At 42.7% G+C, this 21,708-nt stretch overlaps 2 protein-coding genes across 6 annotated transcripts in view; one reads left to right on the top strand and one right to left on the bottom strand.

Annotated features, from left to right (window-relative positions):
- Positions 1-71: 71 nt before the first annotated feature.
- On the top strand, positions 72-4,647 carry ribc1 (RIB43A domain with coiled-coils 1). 2 transcript variants are annotated; one of them, XM_035159698.2, is made up of 9 exons: positions 72-89; positions 266-384; positions 1,139-1,357; positions 1,461-1,678; positions 1,779-1,893; positions 2,196-2,314; positions 2,990-3,226; positions 3,890-4,056; positions 4,488-4,647. In XM_035159698.2, exons 3-9 carry the CDS (start codon positions 1,159-1,161, stop codon positions 4,567-4,569), a joined length of 1,137 nt encoding a protein of 378 aa, XP_035015589.1. In that variant the 5' UTR covers positions 72-89; positions 266-384; positions 1,139-1,158; the 3' UTR covers positions 4,570-4,647. The 2 variants fall into 2 exon arrangements, with proteins under 2 accessions (XP_035015589.1, XP_047196287.1); XM_047340331.1 differs by having other exon boundaries at positions 89-384.
- Positions 4,648-4,754: 107 nt separating this feature from the next.
- Positions 4,755-21,708, bottom strand: part of l1cama (L1 cell adhesion molecule, paralog a) — a 43,742-nt gene continuing 26,788 nt past the window's right edge. For 2 of the 4 annotated variants that reach the window (XM_035159697.2, XM_035159693.2), the window contains 25 exons: positions 21,493-21,695; positions 20,411-20,533; positions 19,924-20,094; positions 18,110-18,224; positions 17,144-17,328; positions 16,272-16,403; positions 16,033-16,176; positions 15,831-15,942; positions 15,388-15,545; positions 14,978-15,137; positions 14,556-14,680; positions 14,315-14,416; positions 13,428-13,625; positions 13,272-13,342; positions 12,959-13,184; positions 12,704-12,819; positions 12,064-12,280; positions 11,590-11,712; positions 10,747-10,923; positions 10,537-10,650; positions 10,283-10,432; positions 9,754-9,885; positions 8,274-8,346; positions 8,094-8,105; positions 4,755-7,658 (listed from right to left, as the gene is read on the bottom strand). In XM_035159697.2, coding sequence (XP_035015588.2) covers positions 7,397-7,658; positions 8,094-8,105; positions 8,274-8,346; positions 9,754-9,885; positions 10,283-10,432; positions 10,537-10,650; positions 10,747-10,923; positions 11,590-11,712; positions 12,064-12,280; positions 12,704-12,819; positions 12,959-13,184; positions 13,272-13,342; positions 13,428-13,625; positions 14,315-14,416; positions 14,556-14,680; positions 14,978-15,137; positions 15,388-15,545; positions 15,831-15,942; positions 16,033-16,176; positions 16,272-16,403; positions 17,144-17,328; positions 18,110-18,224; positions 19,924-20,094; positions 20,411-20,533; positions 21,493-21,695 — 3,601 coding nt within the window. In that variant the 3' untranslated portion in view covers positions 4,755-7,396. The remainder of the gene's footprint in view (positions 7,659-8,093; positions 8,106-8,273; positions 8,347-9,753; positions 9,886-10,282; positions 10,433-10,536; positions 10,651-10,746; positions 10,924-11,589; positions 11,713-12,063; positions 12,281-12,703; positions 12,820-12,958; positions 13,185-13,271; positions 13,343-13,427; positions 13,626-14,314; positions 14,417-14,555; positions 14,681-14,977; positions 15,138-15,387; positions 15,546-15,830; positions 15,943-16,032; positions 16,177-16,271; positions 16,404-17,143; positions 17,329-18,109; positions 18,225-19,923; positions 20,095-20,410; positions 20,534-21,492; positions 21,696-21,708) is intronic. The other 2 variants (XM_035159694.2, XM_035159696.2) reach the window with 2 other exon arrangements.

Here is a 21,708-nt window from a genome sequence, read left to right on the forward strand (position 1 = left end):
GGAATTCAGCTGTGTTGTGTTTACGGCCCCAGATAACGTGGGAGCGTTTCAGGGACACGAATTCATTAAACATCATCTTAACTCCAGAGGTAATGCACGTGTGTTTAGCTCCATCAGTCTGTCTGCGTCTCAGTGATACTAATTCATTATAATAATCATGATAATAATAACTTTATTTATATAAATATGTAGAGAGAGCAGTATAATTATACATTTAGCTCCACCAGTCTGTCTGTTTATTTGTTTTATTCCCAACACCGCACAGAGTGTTGAGGTGTTACCATGGTTACCAAGGGCAGTCAAACACAACAGGACATGAAGCAGCCCTGAGCTCAGAGATCTGCTCCTCAGATACATTATCTGCACACAGCTCTAACGTCAGAGGTGAGTTTCTACTTTCAATCAATATTCAGTCATCAATAGAGAAAGTACAGCCGAACTGTAGAACCTGCTTCCAGCTCATATACACTCAATGAAGCCTGTCCAAGGTTGGTGGATGACCTATTGGAGGGTAATTAAGTACATCACCTTACTAACCCCTTTAAGTTACTTAAGTATTTCCACTTTATGCTGTAATCCATTTGTACTCCACTATTTCAAATCATCAATCTGATCAATTCAATTCAAAACGAATTTATGATGTCTCTTTTCGAGCTAAATTCAACGATTACGGTGTGATTGTACTTATTTAGAGACATTTCGATTTTTAAGGTTTTCTTCAGAATCTGAGTTTTTACAGTTTGAAGTGCCAAACAGTATTTAGAATCATTTAAAGGTTCAGGGTTAGGGTTAGGGGTTTTAATGACAACAGAAGGCTGCCACTGGTTCTCTTTTATGTTTGGAAGGGGGGAGGTGAGGGGTATTCAGCTGCAACATGCAACTTCACCACTAGATGTCACAATTCTACACACTGAACCTTTAAGTTTTCCTGACCAACTTTTCATACTTTAAATACATTTTTCTGACAATTATTTTGTTATTTTTATCGTTGAATTCAGGACTGGTACTTTTAATGCAACATTTTTCACAATACAGTGTTGCTTCTGGTATATGCTGTTACTTCAGTTAAGGATAAGGGTATTTAATCCAAAAACTGTAGCGATAAACGTTGATGTGATGATGTATCTCCTCCCTTCAGGCTCACTAGAAACTGTCAACATGTACAAAGTGGATTTGCCTGTAGAACAGTCCACTGAGAAAGCAGTGGAAAGGCGAAGGTCTGCAGAGTCAGCACGAAAGGCCCGGATTTTCAACACACGCCTGCGTGTGATGGGTCTCGACACCGATGTTCTGAACCAACAAGTCCAGGAGAAAAAACATCAGCAAAATATAGAGAGACAAAGAGACAAAGCTTTTGGTAAACTATGGTTAGAATTAAATCAGCTGAAGCATACACGTTATTCACCTTTCACCACCAATGAGAGGTGATCACAGTTGTTTTTATTATCAATATATTGCAGATAAGCTGAGAGAGTATCACGATGTCGCACTGCTGCAGCTGGACACTGATGACAGAGAGAAGCGAGCAGCTCTGCACACTGACCTGGTCCAGTACTGGGCCACTCAGCAGCGTGTGGAGGACTCGCGTGATGCAGATCTCAAGTGTGGCCTGCAGGGGGCATTCAGGATCCCCATTCCAGAGCGTGAGCTGGGGCCTGCCAGTATGCAAATGTTTCAGGTATAGGCTTTCTGTGACTGGTGGGGTCCATGGTGTGCATCAGAGGGTGGAATACATGATCAGATAACTCCTGGAGCCATGTGTTCCTTGTTTCATGCAGGGAGAGGGTATCGGAGAGGAGCAGGTGAGGAGAGAACAAATGAAAAAGACAGAAAGAGATCTACAAGCCCAGAGGGAGGACAATGCGAGGAGGCACATGGGAAACAAGCATAGAGGTGAAAAGAGAAAAGCACACACTCAGGAAGTCACACAAACACACTGTAATCACTGATGAGCGTACATGATTTACACTATAGCCTCTGTAGATCACACACATGCTTCATGCTTTCCTGCACAAACAATCACACACTCCTACGCACAGCCCTTATTGCCAGGTGGCATTGATGGATGCTCATCCCATAGAGCCGGTGCGTGTGTGAGTGTACTGTTGAAGAGCTTTGTGCAATGAGTAATGGCTAATGCACGTGTGAAAAATGAGACACATTATTTGATTCCCAAAATCATGTGTGTGTCACAGAGATGCTGGTGAGCAGAGAACTTGTGCATCAGGACCTGAGGGGGGTTCAACAGGCAGCACTAGAGGAGGAGTGCCAGAATGCCATCCGCATCGCATACAACGACTACAACCGAGCTCTGGTACAGTACATGCATGTGCACACACTGATGGACACTCACACTCACACACACACACACACACACACACACACACACACACACACACACACACACACACACACACACACACACACCACCTGCTGCTGCAAACTCTCAAAGCAAAATCCAGTGGGATTCTGAGCGGTGGCATTGTTCTCAAGTGGGATTTTGAAATTAAACTTGCTAATTGAAAATGTTAAGTGATGCACACTCTTGCTGCAGGAAGACAATTCATATTCGTTGGTACAAAGCAACACGGATGGTTAAACTGCTTTGATGCATGTGTGGGCCTTCTCTGTTTTTAAAAGCCCCCATTCAGCTCTCCCCTCATCCCCTCATTTGTCTGAATGCACTTGATTGAACCCCCCATTGGGAGGCATCATTACAAGTCCTCCAGGTTATTGTTGTAGTTTTTTTGACAGTTATGTGGTTTCTCTAATAAATACTCACATGCATGAAGCAAATGCAACTGACTGATTGGGTCTCTCAGGAGGACATTCACCATTTGGCTGATTCCTGACTCTATGCTAGATGTAACCACATATTAGTGGTTAGGTTTTAGTGAAGCTGCTGCTTGTATCCCAGTCGTCAAGGGAACAACCAATCAACTGGCCCTGGTTCCCCCGGTGAGGCCTCACCATGACCTGTCCTCCACAGGCTGCAGAGCAGGCAGAGAAACTGATGGAGCAACACAGGAGAGAAGAAAGGGAGAATCTTGCAGAGATGAGGCACACGCTGACGTCCGACATGATGACAGAGTGTGCAGAGGCAGCAGAGAGAAAGGTGGGAGGAGGGAAGCCACACCACGTTCTGACTGACAGGTGGAGGGGGATGAGCCCCGAGGAGCTCCGTGCCATCCATGAGGAGAGAGAGACACAGTGCCGCGAGAGACAGGTACTGGGGCCACGCGGAATAACAATGCACTTCCCCTACACAAACGACTTATTCATGTTCAAGTCATGTCTCCTCCTCTTCTTCAAACTTGTTTTAGTTCTAACTTTCTGAAAAAGTCCTTCCAAACTGTGAATCAAAACATTTAGATGTCAATCAGAATGTTGAGCCATGATGAACAGCATCCACACAAAAGATATTATTCCCTTTTTTAGTCTTTTACTGACGAGTGCTGCCTAACACACTGACTCAAAATGTCCAATTGGGTCTTCATTTGGTTCTGGTGATTACAAAAAGCATAGGGTTAACATTGTGTTCATATTTATCAATGTGTTCTGTATTTATTTTATATCTGCACTACTGTTTTTCTCTTTAATTCGTCATCCACCTCTATGTCGTCTTGTAAATATTTCTTTGCGTTGCATATATACTTTTTAGAGTGCTAAAATGATCAAATCATTTCCTCTGCCTAGGAAAATTTGAGGAAAACGTTGTCCAAAAATATAATTTCGTTCAGAAGAAAATGTGTTTTATCCTCAGAAACATCTTAAAACCCACATTTGGAAACACTCAATTGTGGTAAAATGTTTTTTGAACCTGGTATCCTTCACAGCAGTTCCTCTCAGGTTCAACACTCAAACCGTTCTTTTTTGTTGCCATGTTAAGAGAAAGCGTGATGCTGAGAAGATTCATGACGCAGCATGGGACCATCAGCTCCTGAAGCAGTCCAGAGAGGCAGAGGAGGAGGAGGCGAGAGCGGCAGAGCTGAGGAGACAGACAAGGATTCAGATGGATCAGTACAACATGCAGCTGGCCAGGGAGCAGCAGGCACAGTGAGCACTGCACACACATACTGCAAACTACATACACTCACTATTCAAGCATTAGTCAGCAAATACATTCTGGGTGTAGCTAGGACTGGGCAATGAAACAATATCAGTAATTATGCAATATAATTTCCATCAACAAAAAATCCAATTTATATTGAATACATACTGTATATTGTAATTAATGTATAGATTTGAAAGATGTTTTCTGTTTATCAAGTGTTTTTCATTTTCTGCTCATAAACCACAACCTTCACTCAGGAGCAAAAATCTGACTTTAATCCTCTGAGAAATAATGTGCCATTTATTGTGATATGAAAGTGTTTTATCTTGATATACATTTTGGCCGTTTTGTAGGTTTAGATTTTGAAAATGTAAAATTCAGATTTTCAGAGGCAGTTACTCACTGCGTGTTTCTGTGTCTCTCTCACTTCCAGTCAGGAGTACCTGGACAAGAAGCTGTACACCAACAAACCCACCAGGGACTACTTTTATCAATTCAACACCAGCTCCCGCTGACCGCCTCCCACCTTCAGCAGGCCCGTCCTCCTGTCACAATGTGCTAATAAAACCTATCGATTGTTGTGCTCCCACTCAGAGTGAATTGGATCCTACTTATTCAATATTTACTGCTTAATTTGAAGTGACACATATTCATTGATTTCATTGGTTTCGTACACTGGTGACAAAAGAGGGAATCTTTGTTTTTGGTACAGATTGTTCCATGTACTTTATTTTCACTCATATATCCAGTTACAGTGGTAGATTCATAATGCAGTTACAATTATCGTGGCCCCACATGTGGTACAATCCACCCAACTTCTAACGCCGACCCATGGTACATATAGATCCCACCAGTTCCCATTATGCCAACAGTGCACCCCACACACCACAAAGAGGCACATTTAAACCCCAACAGGGACACACACTCTTCCTCCCTTTCTCTCGCCTCCACCCTCCCACAGGGGCCTTGTTGTTTAAAGCCTGTCTGCTTTTCAGAGTTCTCAAGAAGCTTCTCTAAACGAACCAATTCACTTTTTCAAAGGTTTTTTCCTCTTTTTAATTATAAAATATGGGGGGGAAAACAATGGTGGAAAGCAAATGCCAGCGTCCGCACATTTCACCTTGAAACATGGAAAGCAAAGAGTGAGTGGCAGTCGAGTGAGTATCTGTGTGTGTACACTCATTCCTCATTCAAAGCTAACATTTGCCCTCGAACACTGACAAACACAGATGTTTAGCAGCAGATAGTCAAGTTAGAATATTGGCATATTTTGTGTTATTCCTCGCTCCTGGTATGAAAATAGATCTTTTTAAACCTTTATTTGTCCTGAGTGTGTCTGTATAACCGACAACAGGGAGCTCACACACACAGCTCCGTCTGGCCATTTTAAGACATCCCATGTTCTCCACCTCACAGACTGTCAGGTAATATCGGGCCAGTGTGGAGCTTTTATTTGAGTAGGGAGAACTGAGACAGCAACGTTGCATATAGGTGCTCCCTGTGGTGTGCACCAACTGCACCGCCGCCTCTCATGACCGCATCGGACAAAAACTCCACAGATATTCACTGCACTGCAATGCATCGCTGGATGGTTATGGGCAGGAACGGAATCTTAGCTTTCATTGTAATGCAACTACTACTATCACTAAATGACACTAATGTACACTTTTTTTAAATTTTGAAATGCTTGAAAACATCGACAGAACATTTTTTTTCCTTGTTTTCCCCTCTCTCCTCAGCTATGAGCTATTTTTTTTGCTAAAACAGCCAAATCGCACTGCAGTCAAAAGGGGAAAGGTTGGAATCATAGCAATAGTACAAAGAAGAAAAATTACAGCTTGCAACAAATTGAAAATTAGATGTTAAACCTGCACATTTTTTCACATTTTTTATCAAACATGGTTTGGTTCATAAGAACAATCTTTTAGGGTTGTATTTACATTCAATGGGGAAAAACCTGTCCCTCCAGATCTTGTCATTGCCACTCTTCTCTCTCCAGTAACTTGTATCTCAGATTTGTTTTATCAGTAGCATGTAGATACAATGACTACCCAGCCCTAAAAACAATACATTCTCTGCATTTGATATAACTACCAACTGTTTGCCTTTACCAACTGGCAATCATCAAGCCTGTCTGCAATATCAACTTGCATTCTGAAAATAAAACTTGAGCGTGTTCGCCCACGAGACTCCACTCTCCGATCTGTAATATACATAAATACTGCTCCTCAAACAATTAGCGTATTATGGGATGGACAGGTATGAAAGGATTGTTAATTAGAGACAACAATGTTTTTAATACAGTGTAGAAAGAGACAAAGACAAGATACAGAAAGCTACACGTAGGTGTGTTGACACAAAAAATTACAATATCATTTCCAATAATGGCATTACACTTCTGGTGGGAAGGCGAGAGAGTGATGACATCAATCTGGTGCTCTATGCAGACCCAGCAGGCACAGGAACATATAAGGAGCATGTACATATCTATAATACTGTATTATGGCTAAGTAGATAGATGTAGATGCAGCTATATACACCAGATGCTACTCAGCATCTTCACAGCAAGTTCCCTTGCATCCAATGTTATTTATAGTAAGAAACTTGGCTTCACTTAGTTTCGATGAAAGCATCTTGATCTATGATCTATGTCGATAAAGAGAAGTCATGAGATCTATATAAATAATGAAAAACACAATACCACAACATGATGGTGAAAATAAAAAGGGGAAAAGAAGATGTTTTTTGTTTGTCAAAAACATACAAAATTAAATACATGAAAAATGTCACTGGCAAATACAATCTGAGACATTAAATGGCTTTAGACGTAAAAAAAAAAATAATGTGTCAAGACATGATAGATATCTAAGTTTCAAGACTGGTGGAAACTTTTGTTTCCTCACACACCACCCTCCTCTCTCAATGTACGACTGCATCTCTACACGGCCACAGCCACAGCCCCTCTCATAGTTCTATCTGTACAGCGTTCTGTCTTTATCTTTCTATAGAGTTGGTTGCTGAGAGAAAGAAAGAGAAGAAAGGGAGAGAAATGAATGTTAGTCATTTGGATTAGTTGTAAGCTACACAGATAAAAGAGGGTGAGGGACGGACATCTTCAGGTCAGTCAGACTTGTATCACATTGTCCACTCATTTGGACACTCCTTTGGTCAAAACAGTCCAGTCCATCAGATGACTGTCAGGGACATCTGAATAGTCAATATATTGATTGTGTATCAGTCGTCAAAGTACAGATCAGCACGTCAGTATAAGGAACAAGAGCATATGGGCACATATGTGTTGACATGTTTTGGTCTGGTGGTCCCCCGGTGGACATGTGGGGGTTAATCTAGAATGGTAACTGAGTTGGGCGTGCCGTTGGGGGCTGGGGAGACGGCGGTGGGGTTGAGCGGGGAGTTGTCTGGCAGGCCGTGGAGCGCGTCCGGGCCCTCGCTAGGCCGACTCAGCTGGCTGACCAGGGACTCATCCATGTTGAGCTCCATGGTCCTGGCACTGCTGCCGTTGAAGTCGAGGTTGTCCTCGCTGCACAGCTTGCTCTCCTCGCACAGGGACGGCTGGCTGGCCGTGTGCTTCTCCTCAAGATCACTATAGAGTGCACAACAGGTCAGAAGCAAGGAGTATTATCACGAGGCATTTTAAAATTCGTAACATGATTACATTACTTTTTTCAGCAAGATTTTCTTTTCAAAAAACAGCCAACATGCGAGCCAGAAATTCACAATAATACAACTGCAACTATTTTGATAACCACGTTTCAAGCAAACAATGATTTGCTGCTTTTCTTGCTCGTACATTGTATTTATTTGAATGCTATTGAGTTTAGGATATTTTGACAAGCATTTTTCTAATGTTTTATAGACCAACTGATTCATGGATTAAAGAAGAAAATGAGCAGAAAATGAAAAATAGTACTAGTTGCAGCACTATATAATTCATTATTTTACTGAACATGGAAAACAGTAGGTTAGTAATGCAGGAGATAATTAAAAATGGGTCCGGGCATATTACATGAGAGCATACCTTTCTAGAGATCTGCATAGCACAGGCAGGCATTGGGGAGAAGAGGGATAATAAAAGCAACACAAAGGGTTAGGAAAACCAAACAGTGCTGAGGGAATCAGGGCTGTCAGGAGTTAGAATTTAAAGCATCTATAGAAAACAACGTCAAAAACAAAACTGCTGTGCACTCGGATGACAAACCTGTACTCTCCGAAAGTCTCATCTTTCATAGGCCGCGCCTCTGAATCCATCGGGCCCTCCTCTTTATCTTTCACTGACAAGGAGAGAGATTATTGGATTTCGTTATCAGGAAGATCTGAATCATGTTTCTCTCACAGCCACCGTCTCACACATTAATTATGACATTCTGTCGGATGAACAGATAAAACCAAATGCATGTGCGTGGAACAAAAATATTCTCGGTATCTGTAGACAGATCAGTTTATTTATGAGGTCTAGAGTTCGGCCTTTGACTTAATTTCTTGTCTGACTTTTAGCGGAACGACGACCGTTATGAATTTCATAATTAAATTTGTGTTTAAGTAATTAGTTGCTCAGAAGTACAATTTCTTTGGGTACAGTCAGAGTTATTATTAGCTCCATTAAGGTCATCTCTCTTTGTTTGTCCGTTATTTAGCAGGATTACTGAAATACTACTGGACGGATTAACACAAAACTTGGTGGAAGGATGCAGAATGGGTCAGGAAAGAATCCATTAAATTTTGATGGGAATCAGGAGGCAGATCCAGGATTTCCCCCCCACTTTTTTCAACATTCAACATGCGTTTTTTTTAACCTTTCACCAATTTCCCATGGAATATAAGTGGATCTTAATTTTTTTAAATCAAGATCCATGATGTCTATGACTTTTATTATTTGTATCTTTATTTAATTTTTTTGACTCTGTGAATTTTTGTGAATATTGTTGTTACTTGCATTGAAAAGTGCTATATAAATAAATTTAGTCTTATTCTTATTATTATAAGGGGCCATATATGCGCTATAGTGGGTGCCACTCTAGTTCAGTTAGTTCTTGGTTTTTGCAACAGACAGAGCCACTTGTTCCCTCATGTGGAAAGGGATGAAAGCCTGTTTTATTTTTCTTTCTGACCAGTAAGTCAGTGGTCTGCAGGTTTCAGTTACTCTTGTGGTTTGACATTATTATTTCACACTTCTTTTCTCCTCTACTCTCAAAGTAAGGACGTTCAGGATTTGAGGTCTGTTTCACCTCATGTTTAATGCAAAGGAGGCAAAGAGGGAAGGTTGAAAATAAATAAATTGTCAATCTATTTGGAGTTGTAGCCGCTGTAAAAAATGAGAAAGTGAAGAGAGCTGATTTGGGAGAATATTAAAGACAGGGACATCTTTTTTCACCGTCTTCTTTCCAGTCAGAATAATCTTGTTCACCGTGGTGCTTTCCTGGAACTGCTTTGCTTCCTTTTCTACCACAGCGTCATTTTCATTATCAGACAGTTTTATGGCTCCAGACTGTTACACCCAGTGTGCGTCATCACGTCACAGCAGTTGTCTGACATTGCATTGCTCTTTCAAACAGGCTTTGAAGGACAGACAAATATTGTAAATTCACGCTGTTGCTCAAGGCCTCTATTAATTATACTCATCAACAGTTCACTGCTCTACTGATGAATGCTTCACAGTCATTGTGGTGGGCTGCACATACCTGAGTACTTCCCCCCTTTACTCCTCTTGATGAAGCAGAGGATGAGCAGTATCAGCAGCAGCAGGACGATGGCGCTCACCACGCCGATAAACCAGCCTTGCGTCGCAAAGCTCTGCTGCACCTCCGTGACGGCTGTAGAGGGAAAAGGAGAAGGGAGGTGGAAAGAAAAGAGAGTGAGGTTTTTTTTTTATATAAAGGGGAAACGGGGTACAAGTACAAAAGCAGCGAAAAGGATGAAAAAGGAGAGACATGAAGGAGGAAGCAGAATCTAGAGCAAAAGAGACAGAGCATAATGAATTCTGACAGGGTGGCGTTTCACTGAAACAAACACAAGTAATGGATCATTTCATATGGCTAACCAAGCTCTCCTTTCACAGAAGTCTTTGAAAGCACTTCACAGGCAGCCCTGGGAACTGCAAGACACTCTCTGTAGGACTCGGGCTTTATATTTAGCTGTGTGGAAGCCCAGAGGAGAGAGCCGAGAAGATGAAAGAAGAGAGGATGAATGAAGGCAGAGCGCCTGTCGTACCTGTTCCGTCTGTCTTGATGTTAGTTTCCCAGAAGGTGATGTTGCTGTGGGTGAAGCGTAGATGATAATCAGAGCCGGGTGTCAGGCCTTGGAGCTGGTAGGAAGACTGAGAAGAGTTCACCTTCTCCGTCTTCTTCCATGTACTGCCATCTGCAGAAGCACAACACAAACCATGGTTGTATAACTATTCCCAGGACAAAAACTAATTGGAGCACAAGGTGCGTTTCCTTATGTACATAGTGTAGATATCATACCATTCTTTCTGAGGTAGTGTATCTGGAAGTCAACATTCCTATGTCTCTTTTTGGCTACCCAGCTGAGGTTAATTGAGTTTTCCCCCGGTGACAGGCTGATGTTGGAAGGAGGCGCTGAAACACATTCAGACGGAGGAATCAAATTCGTGATCTAACACAAGCTGGTCCTGCATGAGTCACGTTTGTTACTGTAAAGAAGGTGGTTAGTACCTCCATCCAGCGTGGTGGCGCCGTCCTTCATTATGGGCTCTCCGTCTCCAGTGGCAGTGCGCCCACGCAGGTAGAAGCGATAGTGGCTGTGCCGGTCCAGGCTCCTCAGTGTGAGTTGGGTGACAGTGGGATCGTCTATTGTCTCTACTTGCATGGGGCTGTCATCACTCTCCACAACTGACCACAGGACAGACAAAAAAACGTTCAATCACCAGTTGATCTTCAGCACATTGTTATGGGCCACACGCTGGTCCGGGTGACACGTCAGTGACTGATGAGCATCATTAGGAGGCTACGCTTTTGACATTTTTCAGGTGATATTGATTTAGTTGGAACAAAAGGATTTATGGTATGTTCACTAGTTAGAAAAGGATTATAATATTATTATTATTATTATTATTATTATTATTATTATTATTATAACAATAACCTTTTTTATAGCCCCTTTAAAAACAGGGTTTACAAAGGGCTTTGACAGACAAAGCCAACACATGATTCTCAGGTGCAATTTCAAAAAGTCAGTCACACAATTAAAAGCTATTAAGAAATAAAAGCAATAAGAAGACAGTATCGCGTGAAAGCAGTAAATACAACAAAAAAAAAGAATGGTAACAATAAAAGGAAAAAGACGACATTACATGAAGGCATAGTGACAGAAGTCTAAGATCTAAGACTCATATGGCGTCAACATTTCTGCCATGTAGTTTGGGGCTGGATCAAGGTAAGCTTCAAAAGTGACCAGTAAAATCTTAAAATCAATCCACCACCAATAGAGAGATGTCAGGATTGGGATGATGTGATGTCGTCCGTTAAAACCGGACTTAGATGTGAAATAATGCTCACTACGTTGGTATTGCAGGAGATATCCAATGAGGACTCCGTTGGGTTGTTCAGGAGGCGTCCACTGGAGGGTCATCTCTGTCTCTGATGGGCTGTCCAAACTCAGGGACATGGGAGGACCGGGAACTAGCAGCAACACAAACAGGTCTGATTAAAATGCACTTGACTTAAAGCCATTATTGTACTATTTTTGATCTACTGACAATGTTTTCCTTAAAGCCTTTCCTGCTCAATACTATCTTTCCCCTACATCAATTTCAAACCTTCTCTTTACTTCCCTCCACCCATTGTCTGGATATCTGTGTCAGTTCCCCTGTTGTTATCCCTCCCTCCCGGTTTCCTCCCTCTGATCTTGCTCTATCATTTTTTTCTCCCCCTTTCGGTGAATTGAACCTCTTCACCCACTTTATCTATCAACCCCCCATGTCAGTATTGTCACCCTTCTCTCCTCAATTTTGTTCTCTTTCTCATCCTCACCTCCCTCATGGGTCTTGAAGGACAGCGTCTCAGAGGCAGGTCCCTCTCCCTTGCTGTTGAATACCAAGACAGCCAGCGAATAGTGGGAGAACGGCCTGAGATCACTGATCACCTTCTTTTCTTCGTTGGCCCCAGTCTCCACCACCATTGTGCTTTCTGACTCCTTGGCCCTTCTGCCACGGTGGTGGCCCCTAGAGCCAGTCCTGGTCAAGTAGATCTGGAGCAAATAAAAGAGGGTATCACTGCTTAGCTTCTGTGTTATATTTGAAATTTCATAAACTTAATTTAATTCATACTAAGCCCATGTTTAGCTATGCAGTCACACCATAAGAGGCAAGAGACTTTCTTCTGGAAAAAATAAAACCTTGTTGAAAAAAGAAGGCATGACTAAATTGTTGAATGGAACGTACTCCAAAGACCCAGGAGAAAGAAACTTTTAACGGTGTGATTCATTTTGAAGGTGAGATCATCTAAAAGAAGAAGAGGCTTCATTCTTCACAACCTTGAAACTAAAGAGAACTCTGAAGCCTCTGCCAAGCTGAGCTGTCGCTCCCCTCGCTGTAAACCCAAAACATATATTATTCATGAGAACAGAGGCTGAGTACGTTCGGCCAAACAAGTGGAGATACAGCATCAGTACCTTGTATCCCAGCAAGTGCCCTCTGACTGTCTCTCTGTCTACTGCTAGCCAGGTCACTTTGATGGTAGTGCTGTTTATTAGTATAACGCCCACATCCATTGGAGCCTCCAAGGGAACTAAGAGATGATGGCAGCACGCAAGAAGGAGACAGGAAGTGAGAAGAAGTGAGAATTACTCAGAAAATCCCCAGGTAAAGAAAAGCGTATTGCTGTAAAACCTGATGTGCAGTTGTTATAGTTTAAAAATATATTTTACCATCTTCTCCTGAGTAGCCAATGACCGGGTCTGGTTCAGGTCCCTCGCCCTTCTCATTCACAGCCTGTACTTTTATCTCAAAGGCGGAGAAGTTGCCAACGTCATTGACGATGAATGGCGGTGCCGCTGTGTGATTGATGTGCCAGTTGGGCCCGCTGCCCAGCACTCGCCTCCACAGCACCCTGTACTTAAAGTCAGGTCCATTGAAGTTGCGTTTGTCCATTTCCTGTAATGACAGGAACAGCAGCCAATAAGACACAAAAAAAAGTTTGGCATTTCTTCAAGATATGGTATATTAAGGTAACAGGCGTACCTCCCAGGTGATGACCAGAGTATCTGGGTCTGTGGACTCACTTCTAACATCTTCAGGATTATTGTCTGGAGCTGTGATTGTAAGAAAAAATGTCAGTATCGTACTTTTTCGGGCGGTTACTGTGACAATGAAAACTCATAGTTAGTAGTCTCTTACCTTCAGCGGGTGTCTTGTGCATTTCAGTCGGCTTGCTGGGGTCGCTCTTACCCAAATCATTGATGGCAATGACCCGGAAACGGTAGGACATGTCGGGCCACAGAGGGAGGCTGACACGCTCTGTGTTCCCGTTTACTCTCTGCAGCTCTTCCCAGCTCCTCTCCTTCGAATCTTGGTCCTCAAACTCAATCACGTACTCTGTTGAGACAAATAGTCGAGGATTGATGGGAAAAAAGGGGGTAAACGTTAAAGAAGTATTCAAATATAAAAATATTTTTAAAATGATTCGTTCGAGATAAAGTCAAACTAAAAGTCAAAGTCGAGATGAGATTTACAAAAGTCTGATGTTGCAGATGAACCAATAATCATGTTCAAGTACTGAAAGCAGAGAATCCTTTCATTATGCAAGAGGAGGATACATGATATGGATTTGTTGCTTTGAGTGTAGGGCCCTGTTCAGACCTGGTGTAAACAGATGTGTTTGATGACATTGTTTGTGTGTATGTGTTGGCGCGAGCGAGAGATAGAGAGCGAGTGGAGTCAGATAACTCATCTAAGGATGAGTTATCTGATCTGAGGACGCACTGAGGACGCATTTGGGTGCTTTCAGACCTGAACTTAACGCTGACACCTTGTGATCATATCACCCTGGATGGAAGTTAATACCAGGTCTGAACAGGGTCTAGGAGTTGGACAAAATCAAGTTTTGTGCACTGGGGTGGGTGTGGCAAATGTTAAAAAGTTAGAGTCGCAATAGGAGAAATTATACAACACAAAAATGTATTTAAAAACAATTATAGGCCTGAGCAGAAGAAAGAGTAAGGCGGGAAAGGGGGGGTGCCAATGTGTATTTCTGTAAGTTTGTGTGGGCGGTGTCAGTACCACACCTAGCACAGGGCTGTTATGGTCGTCTCCAGGAGTCCAGCTGATGGTGACTGTGCGACTCTTAGGATCAGTGATCTGAAGGAGGACAGGAGGGTCTGGACGATCTGAGGGGGACAAAATAATCTCATTAACACAGCGACTGGAACATTGCTTTTCTACACCCCACAAACAGGTCTCTTTAATTAAAATACTAATGTTTTTAAAAGGACACTTGTTGGTGCAGGATATGATCAGTGATCTTACCACATAAAGTGAGGGTGCCACTGGCCTCAGCCATGTCCAGCTTAGTGATGACCTGACAGGTGTACACAGCCTCATCATCTGCTTCCACATTAGCTATCATCAGGTCTGGACCCACTATTGTGTATCTGTGGAAATATGATTGTTAGTTGATGTTAGTTATCTTCCTTCTTCTTTTAATCAAGATAACCTCCTTCCAGTTGTTATTACTATCGTTCGTATTATCATCACTTCGTCCAAGTCCTACTCCAATTTTCTGTTCATATATGTATTCATTTCTTTATGTAACTGGAACATTACAGACAAAATGTATGTGTCCCAATGTGCATAAATCATAAAATATGGATACAATAATACAGTGTCAAGTAAGATTATCCTTTATTATTATTATTGTCAGTTCCCCAGGGTAAAAAATGTTGTCTTACTTTTGGTCACTTTGCGACTCGTACAGCTTCTGATTGTTCTTTCTCCACTGAATGAGCGGGGAACCGAGTTTGGGGTCAACTAGGGCCAGACAGGTGAAGATGGCTTGGTTTCCAGGCTGCACCTTCAGAGCCTGTGGTGGCGACAAGATCACGGTCCTGTCTGGAAGGGAGAAAACAGGTGGAATATGATACTGGGACTGAGTGTGTGTGTGTGTTCCTGTTCCTTTGTGAGGACCATTTTAAAGCAGTGACCCCTACAGAGTGAGGACATTTTTGGAAAGTGAGGAGATTTTGGCCGGTCCTCACTTTTTCAAAGGGCTGTTAGAGGGTTAAGACTTGGTTTTAGGGTTAGGGTTAGGTTAGGGTAGGGTTAGGGTTAGGGTTAGGGTCTGCGTGCATGCATCACTCACTGAGCACTTCCAGCACTGCATTGATTGATATGTTGGTGTTCTCTACAGAGCAGGTGTAGAAGCCTTCGTCGGCATGGGTGACATTAGCGATCTGGAGGCCCCCATTCGTCAGTAGGTTAACTCTGGGATCTGCCAGAACGGAGCTGCTGCCACTCTCCCTGACACACACACACACACACACACACACACACACACACACACACACACACACACACACACAGTAAGAGATAAACCTTTCTCTGCAGTGGCCGATTAACTCTCCAGTTTAATAGCCGCTGTTACCATAAAGAACAAAGCCTGGTTGGACACCAGCCACACTGATGAAATTCACAATCACAGCTCAGATGTAACAGCACTTGTCAATTTATGCATGTGAATAGCCACCTACGCAATTGTGCCTATGTGAATTTATTTAATATATAAATCTGACTGTTGCGCCTCACCATGTAACTTTAGGTTGAGGAGAACCAAAGGTGTCACACTCCAGCAAAGCTTTGTTGCCCTCTGTAAATGTGTATGTGCTCCCATCCTCAGTAAGGATCTGTGGTGGCAGCTCTGAAACAACACACACAAAAAAGAAATGAGTCACATACTGAGACGCACACACATCTGTTAAACCAGTTGCACGCACAAACAGACACTCACCAATCACATAAACGTTGGTGTTGGTGAGGATGGTTCCGTGCTTGTTGGAGCCCTGACACTGGTATATGGCGGTGTCTTCGAAGTTGACTTCATTTAGGGTAAGAGAGGTTGGTTCCACAATACGTCTGGAGTCCTCATCGATATCTGTTAAAAGGTACACACTGTCAGTGCATGTGCAGCGCTCAAGATTGCCTGTTGAGGTGTGTGTGTGTGTGTGCAGGTTGGGTGTGTGTGCTGACCTGTGAGGGGGATCCCATTGATGGTCCAGGTGATGGCAGGAGAGGGGATGCCGTCTGCCTGACAGTCCAGTCTGACAGTCTCACCCGGGCCATATAACTGACTGACAGGCTCCTTCACCCAGTGGGGAGCAGCTACAAGGAACAGAATATATTAATTACTGTACTGTACATACAATGCAAACAAAGCATCACATTCTGAGTATCAATCATTTACATGAAGCACTGTGGGTAATAAAAAAGGGGAAGAAATGACTATCTACGTAACTGGTGACAGATAATGATCAATTAGTTTATTAATATAGAACCTTTCAATCAAATCAAATGCAATTTAAAGTTCTGGCAAAACATAGGATGTTAAAAATTCATAAAAAAATGAGTTAAAAACCTTCTAATGCAACTAATGCAACAATATAAGAAAGTTAAGATAATAATCCACACTATAATTATAGAATAAGATAAATAAACGATACCAAAAGAAATATAAATAGTAAAACCATAAGTATAAAACACTACATTATAGCTTGACTAAAAAGGTGTTTTTTTTTCATTTATATTTGAAAATATCAACAGTTTTAACTCCTCTCAGTTCCTGTTACAGCAACAAGGAGCCCAATGGCTGAAAGCAGCTTCCCCAAATGTTGTCTGCTTTGTGGAACAACTAAAAGATCAGAGGGGTCCTCCCGGCTCATAAACCACAAAACCTCTAAACTCAATGATTCAAATAAACAGTGTTGTGATTAACTGTGAATCAGGGTAATGGCAGTTTCCATTAGAATGTAAAATCATGGACTCATCCCTATTCACACAACAACATTTTCTACAACAGCCAGCTCTGAAATAACGATATTAAACAGTATTTGTGTATGACGTACCTTCCACAATCACAGTGTAAGTGTGCGTGATCTTTCCCTGGGAGTTGGTCGCTTTACACTGGTACTCGCCCGCGTCGCTCTCTGAGATGTTGCTGAAGCGCAGGCGGCGGTCGAACATCTCCTGCGTGGTTCGAGACTCGGACATCTCCCCGTCCTTCCTCAGCCATATCACGTCAGGAGTCGGACTGGAGAGGAATAATAAATGTAATGATCAACTTTATTTACATAGCACAGTTACAAAAAATGCTAAACATAAATGAAAAAGGGAAAATAAGCAACAACAAGAAAGACAAGCAGATCATAAAAAAAGAGGGGAATAAAATTGTTACCCGAGAAAATAAAACACAACAGGTGGCAACCATTCATAAAGTTTTCCAATAAATTGTCAATGGTTTGAAATCGTGACAATGAAGCAAGATTATTGTTGGTGGTGGGACGATTTCCAGGATTAGAAGATAATTGGGACCAAATGAAAAATTCTCTGTGCTCTCATTTTTAGGTTAGTGTTTGATGGGACTTAGAGAACAGAATTGCTGATCCTGTGTCTTTTTAGTTCTTTCTGCAGGCGTGTCTTCTAGATTTTGGTTCCAATTAACTGCATTGTAGTTTGATCTAGTATGATCAGTTACCCAGGGCAGGATGTTTCTAATTTTCAGTGGAGCAAGAAGAGGTTTAGCAAGAATGGGAAGAATGAGGAGGGAAATATACAAAAGAGGGTAAAAGGGAGTAAAATGAAGAAAGAGTCATGTAGGGAGAAGAGGAGAAATAAATTAAAGGAGAAGGCAGCACCAAGCAGAGTTGGCACGAGACAGCACAAGATAGATAACGAGAATGAAGAGAGGGTGGGGAGGGCGGAGGGGAGTGAGCAGGATAAGAGGCAGGTAAGATTGATAAGAAGAAGCAACTCAAGTTTTTTGATTGATGGAAGCAGAGCTCACACACATGCACACGCACAGAGACACTCACAGGCCTTGGACGATGCACTCGAGCTCCACGGTCTGGCCCCTGAGGGCGTGGTAAGTGCTGTGGCTTCCAGTAGGTCTCATCATCTGAGGCCTCTTGTTCCGCACTACCGAGTTGGCTGGAGAAAGAGAGGTGGAAACACAAAGACGGAGTCATACATATGTATAGGTAATTTACAGATTGCCGTCCTGCTGATGTGGCAACCACTTTAGGGGCTTCACACATATACACACACACACACACACACACACACACACACACACACACACACACACACACACACACACACACACACACACACACACACACACAGATGCAGGGCGCGGAGTCATGCTGAGAACTTTTCGACCGAATTCACCTTACAACGCATCATCAGACACATTCACTACACACACACACAGAGGTCTCATGTTAACATGTGCTCATCTTTCTGACCCCGGGTTGGGCCACAGATGCTGGCAGCCACATCTCAGTGTGAGCTGCATCTCATTACCACTGAGCTGAGGTGGCGATGGGCCCCCTGTTGGCTCTGAGACCATCTACTGGATACAGTCACTGCTTTGGTCGGCACAACATGCCACCACATGGAGGTGACTTTGGTTCAACAATTCTTAACCCACATCGATGCAGACCATTATACTGTGTGTTCTGATTTGATATACCAACCTATACACAGTATTTGAATACAGCTGCTGTACACACTGGCAGTGCGGCTCTAGGGATGGCAATGTTTTTCTCTCAGGTGGTTGGTGGATCAACAACTTTGGTTCGGACTGAAAAATGTAAATACTTGCCATGGAATTCAGTGCAGATATGCCTGATTCCTGAGCAGTTAATACTGACGGTGGTGATCCTCTGACTGTTCCTGTGTCGCCACCATGAATGAGGAGGATATTTGCAGTTTGGAGAGAGACGTTTTAGCTCTGTTTTTGATTGCCGTGAACTCTCATCTCCCCCTTTAGTCATCCTGCACCATCATCAGGTCAAAGTTTTAATGGTAAATAATGGTAAATGGACTTTTATAGAGCCAGTCTCCAGTCATATTGACAAGGAAAATCCATTCACGCACCATTCATTCACTGTGAGAACAGCAGGTGCAATTTGTGGTTTAGTGCCTTGCCCAAGAACACCTCAGGATGTGGACTGGAGGAGCTGGGATCGAACCATTGACCTGTTAGTGGACAACCCTCTCTACCAGCTGCCACTTTAATCTGCTGGACGGTAACCATGGAAAGCATCATCCATGCTGTCACTGTGAGCATGTTGGTATATGATATTTCATGAGTACAGCCTCACAGAGCTTCTTGAAGACTCTCCGTCTTCTTTAATAAACTACTTGAAGAGGAAAGAAATGTCCTCTAAAAACTGTTGACAGTGTGTTCTGTTAAAAGTTTATGGAAATTTTGCTGCTGCTGAATATTTAAAATGTAATTTGTCATTGCTACGGGCACCGCAGATGAAACTGCACCTTTAATTCACCTTTAATTATACAGGGGAGGCAGCAAAAATCTCAGAGGCTAACCAAAATATCTGCATAACAGAAGTTTGTGTGTGTGTGTGTATGTGTGTGTGTGTGTGTGTGTGTGTGTGTGTGTGTGTGTGTGTGTGTGTGTGTGTGTTTGTGAAAGGGGGGTTTAAAAGAATCTTTCATAAGAATAAACAAAAAATGGTAATCTCTTCTATTATATTTTACATATGATTCAATGTTCTCCCATGAGTCTGAAATCTAACTTCCAGTTTGGCCGACAATTTTGTTCCTATTACCTTTCCTATAGATCTTCTTAATTCTTAATCTAAAGGTTATTTTAAAAACTCACAGGCGGTGACAATCAGTGTGATGGCCTCCTTTGGCAGAAGGGTGCGAGTCGCCAGGTACTGGACGTTGCAGGTGTAGTCGCTCCTGCTGTCCTCTGCCGTCAAATGGGCAAAGTACAGGCTGCCGTCTTTCCCCACCACCACTCGCTGACTAAGCTGGATATGATGGAGGCCTGAAGACAGAGGGAGGGAGAAAGGTGACAGGTTGAAAAAAATCCCCCCCAAAAAAGAAAGAAGCAAAGGAGAGACTCTGAGGAGTAAAAATAGTGAGAAAAAAGGATGGAGGGCAACATTCAGATACAAGTCATGATATCAAAATGTATCAAAAGATATTTCGAGAAAGAGAAAATTTAACATAATGTTTCAGAAATAAATAATCAACTAGCTCTGTATAATGTGATAAATGTGGACATCAAAAGAATGGACATATAGTCTGAGACTCAGGAGACAGGAAGGATGTAATGAAAGCAGAGATGGAAAGGTACTCACTCCAGTCCATCCAGTGAATGATCGGCTCCATAGAGCTCTGTGGGGGGTTACACTTCAGAACAATACTGCTTCCCTGCTCAGACTTCTCGGTAACCTTTTTCTCTTTCTGCAGGGTCGGAGGCACTAAAGGGAGACAGGCATGGAAAAAAAATGACACACCCAGAGGTCATGTGACTCCTGTACACACATTTAATGTGTTATGCAGAGACGTCATGAGGCAAATTCACATCTAAAAGCACAATAACACGGTTGAGGAAATTTATTTATTGATTTCCATGTAAGGAACCTTAAGGATTTTAAGAAAAAGCGTCTTCAGGGGAGGCGCCAGGTCGTCTTTTGTCCTGCAGAGGCACAGTGACGTGATTTGTGAGTCATGTGTCTCCTCCCACCCCCCCTCCCCACCTCTGCCCATTTTTGATAACCCCACAGGAGCCACTGTGCAGTGCTTCACATGACATCAACCGACGAGCGTTTCTGGGGAAACCGTTGTCAGGGAAACTGTAAAGGATGGAGGTTGCCCAGGAGAGATCCAGTCACACAGGTGGATGGATAGGTGCTCTTCACTTTTGCTCAGGGGACTGTGTGTGTGTGAGTGTACCTGGGTGTACGCTGATTATCATGTTATTGCATGTAATTAGGTTCAGGGTGGCAGAACGATGAGGTCTCAGCGTGAGCCTCCATCTGCTAACAAATGAGCTCTCTATAAAGCAGGGCGAGGTAAAGGTTTATACACTAGCTCCGCAAATCGTTGTGTTATAAAGCTGACAACACACAGCTCACCTTTAATCTGGATCCTTTACAGTAGCACTAACACTGTGACCAGCATCTATAAAAGACATGTAACTCCTCTGAGGTGATGCCGTTTGTGTTACAACATATCAGAGGACGTTTGATATTGTATAAAAAGGGTGTGATTGCTCAGGTAAGGCGAACTGAGCCTGAACGATTACATACCGGCAAATATTCACCGAGCATGACTGAATTTACATATTTAAATTATCAAACGTCAAAATGTCATGACTCTTTGTCAGTTACTGGTCAGGGCTTTCTTTAGGATTAATCAGCGATCAGCATGCTGTTACCGTCAGTGATGAGTACGGCCTCATTAGACACGGCAGTCCCCAGCTCGTTGGACGCGTAGCAGATGTATTTGCCTTGGTACTGCTTCACGGAGTCCATTGTGTTACTGAGTGTGTAGAATGCGAATGAGCCAGTGTTCTCGGAAACCTTCAGCTCTGGGTCGCCGCCAGGGACAAACTCCTGTCCATCCTTTGTCCATTGGAAACTTGAAAAGAAGA

This window comes from Hippoglossus stenolepis, chromosome 6 (assembly GCF_022539355.2).
Source record: "Hippoglossus stenolepis isolate QCI-W04-F060 chromosome 6, HSTE1.2, whole genome shotgun sequence".
Lineage (NCBI taxonomy): Eukaryota > Metazoa > Chordata > Actinopteri > Pleuronectiformes > Pleuronectidae > Hippoglossus > Hippoglossus stenolepis.